This window comes from Crocodylus siamensis, chromosome 9 (genome assembly GCF_052110815.1).
Source record: "Crocodylus siamensis isolate JL-2025a chromosome 9, ASM5211081v1, whole genome shotgun sequence".
NCBI lineage: Eukaryota > Metazoa > Chordata > Crocodylia > Crocodylidae > Crocodylus > Crocodylus siamensis.
The window spans coordinates 37,727,318-37,738,777 of NC_143403.1; the positions used below are offsets into that span (position 1 = coordinate 37,727,318).

An 11,460-nucleotide genomic window follows, 5' to 3' on the forward strand; every position below is an offset into this window, starting at 1 on the left:
CTGTCACCCGACCCGGCTCGGCTCGGCTCGGCTCTGCTAGGTTCGCGGGGGCGGACGCGGCCGGGCCCGGGGAGGCCCAGACGTCGGCGGGGCGGGGCGGGGCCCCCTGCCGGGCCGCGGCACAACTGCGCCTGCGCCGCCGCTAGCGTGCAGCCCGGATGAGCCTGGAGCGACATCCCCCCGGCGGCCCCGCCCCCCCTGCACGGGCTAGCTCCGGTGCGCCCTAGCGCCGCCTCTCCGGCCCGGCCCGGCCCGGAACTGAGCGGAGCCGCGTTCCCGCCCGGACGCCGCGGCTGCTGGAACGCGGGCGGCAAGCCCATGAGCGGGGCGGCGCTGGTGGGCTACAGCGGCAGCAGCGGCTCCGAGGATGAGGAGTCGGGCGGCGCCCGGGCCGGGTGGGTGCCGGGCCTGGAGGCTGAACCGAGCTGGGGCGGGGGAGGGTGAGCTCCGCAGGGTCGTGGGGGCTGGGGCCGGGCCCAGAGCACCCCTGGCGTCTCAGCCCTGCTCACGCTCGCTCCTTCTGGTCACCTTTTTTTTTTTTCTTTTCCTGAGTCCTGAAAAATGAGAGAGCAGCTTTTCTCTGGCGCAGACCTGGGAGCCACCACAACCATGGGTTCCTGTTTGAAGCCCAGTTCTGTTGTGGAGGAATTAGGAGGCAGGCCAGGCCACTGTGGCCTCAGTGGGGAATCGCTGCTCAAAAGTCTGGGGTCGCAGGCCAGCTCGGGAGGCATTTGGACTCTGCATACACAGGCCATGAAGAGGCAGCTAGTGCCTGGCATGACCCTAGCCTAGGACGCTTTGGAAACAAAGAAGTGCCCCACAGCTTGCTGTACGTATTGAGTAGCGCTCTTCCTTTCGCCATACCCCCATTCTCCTGCAGCCCAACAGCTCCCCGCCTTCCGGTACCATCCAGTGTGTTAAACATGTTCAGAGACCAAGAAGAGGAGGTCGTGGATGACAGCACCAAGCATGGCGGCCGTGTGCGCAACTTCCCGCATGTGCGGGGCAATTGGACAACATATGTCTATATGCCGTGTAGGTAAATTCAGCTCTTTCCTCTCTGTTCATAGCAACGGGATGTTGAGAGCAGCAGAAGGGGAGAGAGGAAAGGAGAGTTCCCAGAGAGGAGCTGTCTGTCCCCAAGTTGGGTATAGTGTGGTCAGGAGCAGAGGGTGGGACTGATCTCTGGTGCATGGAAACCCATGTGTCAGCACTGGTGCAGGTTTTGTGGGTGCTTTCTCTGCAGACTGACTGGCAGCAGAGTCACTAGTGAGCCCCTCCCCTCCCGTGACCTACACTGGCCTAGGCTCTCATCATCTGCTTTCTGTTGGTACAGACAGTAAATGGACTCGCCTCATAGGCAGATCTGGAATGTCCCATTTGTAGAGAAGTTCTGCAATGATTTTCCCAGCCAGATCAGCTGCTGTGTTTACATTTTGTGACTTCTGGGCTCCCCTTTGGTTCTGACTTCAAAGTTGTAATGGACATGTGAGTGAGAGAGGAGCCTGCACAAAATGTGTGTGTGTCCTATGAGATGTGTACTCTACCTGGTGTGTGACCTGGCAGTAATGGCTACTAGTGAATTCCTGGGTTGGGACTTTTCTAAAATTTAGAAAAACTATCTCTGCAAGGAGGCAGTGAAAGGGTGATGAGGGCACCTGGCTTTTATTCCCAGTTCTGTGTCTCAGCTTTCATATATGTACATTTTGGTTAAGGATCATTGTGACCCCCATCTTCTCATGGGTGGCATGAGGCTTCTCTTCACATTGTGATCCCAGGGCATGAGAGACTAGGAGAGTGCGGAGCACCCCACTGACTGGGGCTGTTTCTGCTTTCTACTTCACCTCCCAATAGACAAGATCATCGCTTCAGAGCTGTGGAATAGGGTATAGCTTGACTTCAGTGATTCTTTCCCTGCAGATGAAGCCTCAGAGGATTTCCTGGAGTTGCTGGAGCTCCTTATTTCCCATGCTCGCACATATGCTGTGTCGCTCACTGCCATGGAGGAGTTTCACATCAGCCTCTCGCAAAGTGTGGTGCTGCGTTATCATTGGATAACCCCCTTTGTGCAGTCTCTCAAGCAACACCTGGCCACTGCTTACAGGTGGGACTCAGAGCCATTGCAGATGCTCTCCCTGGGTGTCTAGCATCCCTCTGCATACTCCATGTTTTCATACCTTCCCATCCAGCCGTTGGTCTGCAGTTCTTAATTAGGATCCAAAGCACAGTGGGGAAGAATTGTTAATCCAGTGTCTGCTCATGAAACATCACCACATGGGGCCAGCGTTCCCTCTAAGTTGTGCGGCATATGTGGCCATGCAGGCACGCCTGACAGTGCAGCATGAGCACACCTGCTCGACTGCACATGCCACACAGCTTGCAGGGAACACTGCATGGGGCTGAACCTTCACCAGGGAATTCAGTTGAAGTTTTCTGCTGATTTCAGAATCAAGCGTCACACTAGGGGGTGGGCAGGGCTGCCTATCTCCATCTTTTCACCAGCTTCTCCCCTTGCCATCCTAACAATGCTGCACCTACAGCATGCCCGTGCAACTTATGTCAGCTTCCAGCCTGCACGCTGGAAGCAGTGCCAGGCAGGTGCTGGCATCAGCTGTGGACACAGCTGGTAGGTTTCTACTGGGGATCTAGACATCTCCCCAGGTACCTTCTCAGGGTAGAAGGGTGGCTGAGAGGCAGTGCTGATGGTAATGGGGCCCTGGCTGAACTGTCCCTACTGAAGCTGCTGCCCAAGCCCACACTAACTCCCTACCTGCCCTCAGACCCATCCCACACAGGGAAGTTTGGTGAGCTGTTGCACAAGGTGAGGGAGTGTTGACCCAGCCTACGACAGCTCCCTAAAATTCCCTGTGTGGGCCCAAATAATTACCCACCCCTGATTTAAGGTTAGGCACCTCCTTGCTTGGCTGTCAGTTGTCTCTCCTACTTTATTCCTTTCCCAGCTGAATTAATTTTTTAATCTGTTCAGGTTCTTCTGTACAGTTGACCAGGTGAAGGTTTACACCAACCAAAACAAAACCAGGTAGGTGAGTAGCACAGCAGCCCTGTCTCAGAACACTGGAGAGAAAGCGGAAGATGGTACCAGGAGGATGAGTGGGGACTAGCTCATACACACAACTTCATGTACCGCCCACCCTCCAATTGGAAGAGTCAGTGCCGGCTGGATGCGGCTTTGCCCCAGCTTCCTGTTACCCTGGGTTTTCATAAGCCCCCCTCTCCTCAGGGATGGCCCATAATTTTCATCTTGGGCTACAGCACTGGCAGCTTGTAGTATAGTGATAAATCCAATGATGTGATTAGGCTAGCTCAAGGCAGCTCAGTGAGCAGGTCCCTTTCCCTGGTGACTGTGCTCTGTGCTGAAGGATCTCAGCTTTCATTAAAAGAAAAGAATTGACTTATGCCCGTAGAAAATGTGACCATAGTATAATCAGTATAGTAACATCTGCATGAGTCTTCATGTGGCATGAAACAACAGTCCAGACAAAGGCAAGAGCCAGTTTCTTACCCAACCCACAACTTTTGTACCAATCTCCTCCTCACATGGTAATCTCCCACCTGACACCATGTTAAATGGTTTACAGAAGTCCAGCTGGATTAAATACCACATGTCTTTTGTCTAGAGACATTAATTTTTATCACAGAAAGCAGTTGGATTAGTACGATGCGATTTACCTTTTGGTAAAACAGGGCTGTACTTATGCCATTTCCCTTTTACCTCAAGATATTATTCTTTCTTGCAAAGCTTCAGAAGAAACTTTGAATGCTATAGAAGTCAGATGAATGGGTCAGTAGTTGCCGAGATTGATTTCCTCTTTTCTTAGGTACTGAGGATGGGGATTTGGTTGCTATTAGCACCCTCCCAAATTCAATAGAGGTGCTCAGATGGCGTATTTGTGGAAGGCTCCCAAGAGGCCCTTGCTACATTCAGTCTCTTTCTCTGTCGCTCAGGACCTTTGTAGGCTTGGAGGTCTCTTCTGGACATCCTCAGCTGTTGGAGCTGGTCTCAGGGGTGGACAGAGTTATGGAGGAGTTTGATCTCCCAATGTTCTACAAGGTAACTGCCTCTCCAGTGTCTTCTCCCTCTTCACCTCAGGCCAAAGCCAGACCTCTTAGCTGACCCCAGCTGTAGTGTTGGAGGATAGAAACTCTATGAAGGACTTAAATTTCCAAATCCCAAATAAAAGAGAAAGGAAAGGCATAATCTAGTGTACATTCAAATACTTGCCATGTCTTCTCTCCACTCCTTTAACTAGGGAACCTGGTTTTCTGCTCCCTTGTCATTCTTATGTCCTGTTTTTCCCATTGGTTACCACTCCCCAGTTATTAATTACTGCCTGCAGCAGCATTAAGAGTTCAAGGTCCAGCAGTCCTGAGTGAGGCCTTTGCTGGCAGTTAGTGACTGAGTGTATTGAAGGTCTGAAGTCACTGATTACCAACAATAATCAAATTGGAGATGATTATTGCTGTGTGAGAGCAGAGCTTGCACAGACCTTTCATTTCTGGATTACATCCAGCCCAGACCAGCAGTGCTTTAAAACAGTACCATATAGTAGCCGGTCTGTGAAATGTGTGCCCTTAGTCTGAGTCCAGGACTTAAGGCAGGAGTAAGCATCATACAAATTGCCCCAAAAGTGGTAGCAGAGAGGGCAATGGTTGCTGTTGAATGGGTGAGAGAGCTTACCCTGCTTAGGTTTTAGGCACACTGACAGGGCAGTGTGAAAGAAGTGGCACTGCTGGTGCCCATCTTGGGGACAGTTCCCTGAGTAGTCATTGACATGAAATTCACCTGTTGTGTATTTTAAAGAAAATCGATCTCTTTCTGAGCAGAGTAGGGCACTCGCTTCTGTCTTTGAAGTGTGATACATGCCCAGAGTGTGTACTTAAAGCTTAAAAATCCCCACAGCATAACTGACAACTATAGGAAAACCTAAGGTACCTGTGCTCATGAACAGCACCCCAAGCTAACAGCCCACTCTGTCTTCAGGAGAAGCTCATATCCCCGTGGAGAGTCTCTCTCCACATGCTGTAAAACCACCTTGCGTTGCTGAAAGAAGTTAAGGAAAGAGCCGATTGCTACTGATGTCAGAGGAAGATTGGAGCAGAGTAGCTGGGAGCCAGGCTTTGATCTCTGATGTTATATCTAATGCTGATTTGCATTGGGTCTGTGCTATAAAGTCACGATAATGCAGAGCTACGTCTCAGCATGAGGCTCCACTTATTTTTGCAAAGGGTTCAGGGGTTCTGGACAGTGCAGCAGGTCTCAGACTTTACAGCCGCCGTGTAATTCCTTTGCTATTCATTATGCCTCATTTCCATACAGAACCCCTCATTCCATATCAGCCTGGCTTGGTGTGTCGGAGACCTGACTGACAGGTTGGAAGGGCAGTGTCTCCAGAAGCTTCAGGTAACTGCTCATGCCAGCATATTTTGAGGTGAAAGTAATGCAGATAATACCCAGCCAGATCTCCCAGGGTGTGTGAGGATGGGGAGATGCAGGTAACATCCCAGCTGTGTCACTTCAGTGAGCAAATTGTAAACCTTACACAGTGAATTGCCTTGGAGGGAAGAGAGTCTCTTCAGGTGGGGTATAACTGTCCTTCCCCAGCATGTTCCCCTTGAGCCATATGAACACCCTAAAGCTGTCCAGCCACTAATGCTGCCTTATCTTTGCATCTCTGAATTACATAACCCATGGTCTTTGTGCTTTGGAGGCCTGACTTGAATCTCCAGCAGCCTAGTGGCCTTGTACACACTGACCCTTCCCTTCCACCGGTTGTATTTTGCAGGAGACTGTGGATGGCTTTGAGGATTCTGCATTCCTACTACGAATCCAGTGGGAGCAAATCCGCTGCAAATCCGGGAACAAGTTGTTCTCCTTTCCCTTGAGGTAGGGAGCAGGAAAACCACATATTTCAGCTGCCCCAATGCCTGGTCTCTGCTCGTGAGACGAGAAATCAGTGCTGCACTGTGCAACTGGACAATTTGAAGATTCACATGTATCCTGAGTTGCTGATCTCTGCTCATCACCCTGATGGAGTTTGGAAGCTCAAGCCAGCCTGCTTTTAGTTTAAGTTGCTGGCCCAGAATGTGGATATTTGCACTATGATTCCTCACAGTTGCTGTTAGCTTGGGGTGCTGTTCATGAGCACAGGTAGCTTAGGTTTTCCTATAGTTGTCAGTTATACTGTGGGGATTTTTAAGTCTTATTTATCTTTTGGTGAACTGAAAATGTTTGTGGGAGGGCATTCGCTAAAAAGAAGAATGTAGGGCACTGCATTGCTAAGGGGATATAGAGCATAGTTGCTGTACTGAGCTTGGAGCTTTTAACAGCAAGATGAGGGTTGCTGAGTTTTATCATTCCCATGACAGACAGTCACAGCATCTCTGTGCATGTAGCTGATTGGAATAGGTTCCCTTATAAAGTTTTATTTTTTTTCTACTGTCAATGCTGTAGTTGCTATATGGATGCAATTCAGCATCTAATCCTTATTCCAAATTTATGTGGGATTAGAGCTGGCAAAGATATGGAAGTTCCATGACTTAGTGCTAGTCAGTGTGACTCCAGGATGAAATTAATGGGAAGTGTTCAGTTTAAACTGATCCACAGACTCTCTGAAGGGTGAGGAAGGGCAAAGGCACAGATTTCAAGATTTTTCCCTGGGAGCTCCCTCTAATATGAATCCTACTGTTATACTGTAAAGTGCCCAAAAGAGGGCAGTGTTGGCTTTCATCACCAATCCTTTACAGCAGGAAACTGCAGATAGCAGAATGTGGTAGCCCTATGATCATCCTAGAGTCTAGTGAGCTTGCTGCTGTTTAGTTCCGTTTGGGTGCACCAAAAACATTGGTCTCCGGGACTAACGTCAACTTTCAGCCACACTGTTTGTCTTCAGAAAAGCAATTTTTTTGTAACAACGGTTCTGGATTCTCATCTGAGCTTCAGTCACTGGGAAATCCCCTGCAGGCAATATATTTGTTCTGAGATGAGGGGCTTTTGCCTCCCAGGTATTATGGATGGAGGTTGGCATGCTGTCCAGTATCTTTTGCTTTGTGTTTGTCTATTAAAAGACCCAGAGAGGTTCATTTCTAAGCACTGGCACCTGCCTTTTCAATGGTGTGAAGCTGTTTTCTCTGTGCATTATAGGCAGCTAGGACCTGATTTTTTCAGAAGTTCTCAGCTCCTGCAGCTCCCATTGGCCTCCAGAAACCCTCCCTAGTCCTTTCCAGCGTGACATCAGCTGGAGGATGAAATCAGTGATCAAAGCATAAAGACCAGAGGCACTGAGTCTGTCAGAGGGGCTTTGGTGCTCTTTAAAATATCTGTGTTTGGATACCCTTTGTTTTTATGAGCTTTATATCTACAGCATATCATTTTAAAACTGTAATTGGATCCCTAGGGGTAGACAAGGGATGGCAGATGGAAGAAAATGTTTTAAAGTTTGTAGTAAAAAAAAAAAAAATCTAAAAATAAATAACTTTCTACTTCTGCTTCCTGTCCTTGTGACTGATTTTTTTTTAAATAGATGCTGGAGTCTGTCTGTCTGAGCACTCCTTTTCCTTAAGACAGTCACCTGGCTGTCTCAGCAGCTCAGTGCTGGCTGTAGTCCCTGCTTCCCCCCAGAACAGAGCAAGGTCCTTTATGACCCAAGGGCAAATCCTGACCCTATCAAAATCTCTGAGAGTTTTGACTTCAGTGGGGCTGAGATTTTTGCAGCCAGTGTGCAGTTATAGCAGCTGTCTTCATTGGAAGATACTTGAGCTTTTTTTTCTAAATGCTCTGCCAGATACCTAGATCACTTTATCATCTGTTCCCAAACAGCAGTCTGTCTGTTCGTGGATATTAGAAATGTCTATGTATCCCTTCCCTTATAAATAATGAAATAATTATATTTTTTAAATCTTGGTTAATTGAGCTGTTTTTCCATTTTTAGCCTGGTGTTGGTATAACCAGACATCATGATTTGTATCAGTCTTGTCTCATGCAGTTACAACCCATATGCATGGTGTGCTGTGACTTACACCATGATATGGAACTTCCTAGTTAATGCTGTATGTTTTCATAAACCACAGGTTCCCTGATACAGCGACCCTGAGAGGGAAGGAGACTGTATCCAGATGCACTCAGCTGTAACTGCTGTGGGTGTGGGTGGTACTTTGTCCATTTCGGCAGCCTATCCTATGAGGATCTTAAGAGTGCTTTATAAGATCCCCTTGCTGCTGCACACATCGGTAACCATAGTCATAAATTTACGCCTAGAGAAACTAAGGCTTTTGAGTGAGTGATTTCAACAAGGTTTCCCAATGAGTCAGTTGCTGAACTGGGAGTTGTACCCAAATGACCAGTCTCCCAGTCCTTATCAGGACTCCATAAGCCTGCTTTCCCCCTGATGACACAAGCCCCAGTTGGGGAGTGGGTGAAATTTTGTCTCTGAGTTTGAAACTCATTTGCAAAAGTATCTTGGGCTATTACATGTTTTGCCTCTATAGATTTCCAGTGAAGCTCAGTCTCCTTAAAAAAAAAAAAAAAAGTGCTTCTGCTTTGTGTCCATAAGCAGAAGGGTAATGCTCAGTCAGTAACCATGGCAGCTAACAGTGTTGTTTCCCTCCTCAGAAGCCTAAGCTGGCACATAGTACCTTTGCATTGCTGCATTTTGCAGCTCAGCCAGAACTCCCTATCCATGCCTGTGTAACTAAATTGGCTAGTCCTCTATCTTCCCAGTACCCTGTGGAATAGGACATCCTAAAGTGCATTGCCCACTGTGTTGCTGGGACTTGCCTGCATGTGTAGCTCTTTGGGCACTCTCACCTCTGCTAATGGGGCACTATAGGATAGTTGCCTGTATTTCTCAGAATGCAGGAATCCAGATACACTTAAACAATGTAGTAGGTGCCTGGGGAACACACGCTTGGCACAAGGTTGTTTTGGGGGGAAAAAAGCCTTCTGTTCTCCTTAGTGAACTCTGTCTGCACCAGCTGGGTCAGATCGTGGCTGCAAACGTACATCTGCTCTTGCAGTGTAGATGAAGCATTAGGAACCACAATGAGGGGGATGCAAGCAATAAGCCACTGTTGCAGGGCTAGAGGGAGATAAGGACATCCGCCTTAGGGTAGTGGGGGCCAACTTTTTGGCAGGCATGCTAGAGATTAGCTGCTGCTCTCCCCAAGTGCCACTCTAATCCCCTTCCCCTGCCCAGTCTATTGCTCTGCTTTCTGCTCTCTGCCTTGTGCTCCCTCCCCAGTCACTGTTTGGCTTTCTGTTCCCTGCCCTGATCTCCCTGTTGCTCTGCTTTTTCTCCCTGTCCTATCTGCTGCTGTATTGCCTACTCCCTCCCTGATCTGCCATGTACAGAGTCTACGTATGCCACTAGTGGCACGTGCTCCAGGTTGGCCACCCCTGGCTTAGGAGATGCTAAAGTTCTGTGTCCTGATTGCCTCTGTGCTCAAGCAGCACTTCTCTCACCATCATTTGTGCAAGGGTCCTTCCAAATAGTGTTTGTGCAGTTTCCTGCCCCCCTGCAGGGATAAGGGAGTTTTTTCCTCTTCTGCTTATCCTTTTCCATTTGACGAACTCAGATTGCCTTCCCTACCAGCAACTGGAGCATGAAGGGACTGTAAACCTTGCACTCTCCTTTCTTTCCTTGACTGGTCCCTGAGGCTCTGCTGTAGCTAGAGGCATGGGGCTGTTTAGTCTCAGGAAGTGTCTTTCTGCAGCCAGCAGGGGAAAGACTCACCACTACTCCAGGGCTGACCACTTTGCCCCTGAGCTTCTGAGGTCCACAGAACTAACCAGCCTTCCAGCCAAAGGATCTCAAAGGTGAGATGGAGACACGGCCTTTATGGATGTCCTTCAAGCTCTCAGTCAAAGAGAGTTAATGCCATTGAAAGTAGTGCAGATGTTCTGGATTTACACTAGGGGTGCTAAGCAGAGCCCAGCATTGGATGCACAGGCTGAGATGGCACAGCAAGAGTTCAGTTCTATGTATAAGCAACATGGATGTGTTGTGAGGCATAGTCAGCGTCTTGTGATTCCTGGAAATTTCTGGGGACTTGGGCTTCCAAATCTCAGCTTTCATTTATATTCACAGCATCAGGCACTGCCCTAGCCCCACCCCATCCGCTGTCTAGTGAGGGTCCCGCCCTAAGCAGAGTTTCTGAGACCTGAAAAAGCAGAAAGAGCCATGGGTTCCAGAAAGGCCCTTGGGACCTGTGTTGTCAGTCTCAATGCCACATGATTTCTGCTCTTGGGTCATAACTGAAATTCCTCTTCCCCTAAGTGCGTTGTGAGATGACCCTCTGCTCATAAACAGTGTGCTTTTCAAATATACCTTTGGTATTTCCACATTGAAAGTCAAACACACCAGAGGCTGTTCTTGGAGAGGGGACAAAGTCCAGACAGTAGCTTGTATTGGACAAGCCAGGTGTATTACATATAGGAAAACCACTTCTGAAAAAAATCTCCTAAAGCTAGAAAGCCCCCTTTTCAGTTCTGCCTTCCCTCATGCAGCCAAGTACATTTCAGTACCTGAATATAATTGTTCCAACCTTTTCAAGAAAAGGTGTATTTAAGAGACAGCATATTGGCTGACACATTTTAGCTTATGCTGGACACTTCTGCATCAAACCACAACTGCTTTGCAGCCCCATTCACAAAAGTTACTGCTGCTTGTTTTACATGTTAATTTTTAGGTGCCCAGTTTGAGACACTGCCAGAGGGACTGAGCATTTACACTCCGGCTGCCTTCACCTGGATCCTTGGAGGCTCAGCATCTCTGAAAATCAGGCCCCAGATCTCTCAGATCAACGGAGCTTACTAGAATTAGCAGCCATTGTTTAATTGTTTTGACCAGAGCTTTCACTGGTCATGATATCTGATTTCACCTGTTCCTCCACAGCACTGAAGCCTCTGTGCTTACTGTCTGTGTGCGCATAGGGCTCTCTACCTGACTTGTCATGAGTGTGCACATGTTAGCAGTGTGCATGTGTGCCACTGGCAGGGAACAGAACAATCACTGATCCCTTCACAGTCAAGGGAAAATCCGAAGCTCCTCCTCTCGAGGCAGCTTCAGAGGGGTGGGATGTCTTTATTATGTTTGTGAGAAACTCAGAGGCAAGGCAGAAGGGACGTGTATAAGACTATAGGTTCCCTGTGGCAGCTGCCTGCCAATAAAGCCTCAGTGAACGGGGTGTGTGGGTGTGCCAGGTGTAACTAAGGGGCTGAGGGTGGGAGCATGATGGGTGTGTGTTCATGATGTGTATGTGTGTGCTGGTGTGTCAGGTGTGTGATGGAGGTATGACGGTGTATGATGATGTGTGTGATGTGATGGGTGCGTCGGTGTGTGTTTGTGATGTTTGTGTGTGCTGGGTTGTGTATGATGATGGGGGGGGTGCACGTGTGTGTGATGCTGGGTGGAGTTGTGTGTGTCCTGGCTGTGTGGTGGGGTG

At 48.8% G+C, this 11,460-nt stretch overlaps 1 protein-coding gene across 1 annotated transcript; it reads left to right on the forward strand.

The window, feature by feature from the left end:
* Nucleotides 1–261: 261 nt before the first annotated feature.
* Nucleotides 262–7,506, forward strand: USB1 (U6 snRNA biogenesis phosphodiesterase 1). The gene is made up of 7 exons (XM_090062711.1): nucleotides 262–395; nucleotides 881–1,035; nucleotides 1,921–2,104; nucleotides 2,987–3,040; nucleotides 3,967–4,072; nucleotides 5,339–5,422; nucleotides 5,805–7,506. The coding sequence occupies exons 1-7, from the start codon at nucleotides 319–321 to the stop codon at nucleotides 5,907–5,909; spliced, it is 765 nt and encodes a 254-aa protein (XP_089918837.1). The 5' UTR covers nucleotides 262–318; the 3' UTR covers nucleotides 5,910–7,506.
* The last annotated feature ends 3,954 nt before the right edge of the window (nucleotides 7,507–11,460 follow it).

Excerpts from the sequence above, each read along its gene's own strand:
- USB1 (XM_090062711.1), top strand. The coding sequence starts at position 319 with ATGAGCGGGGCGGCGCTGGTGGGCTACAGCGGCAGCAGCGGCTCCGAG. Across the intron at positions 1,036-1,920 it reads AACATATGTCTATATGCCGT|ATGAAGCCTCAGAGGATTTC; the intron begins GTAGGTAAATTC and ends CTTTCCCTGCAG. Across the intron at positions 3,041-3,966 it reads ACCAACCAAAACAAAACCAG|GACCTTTGTAGGCTTGGAGG; the intron begins GTAGGTGAGTAG and ends TCTGTCGCTCAG.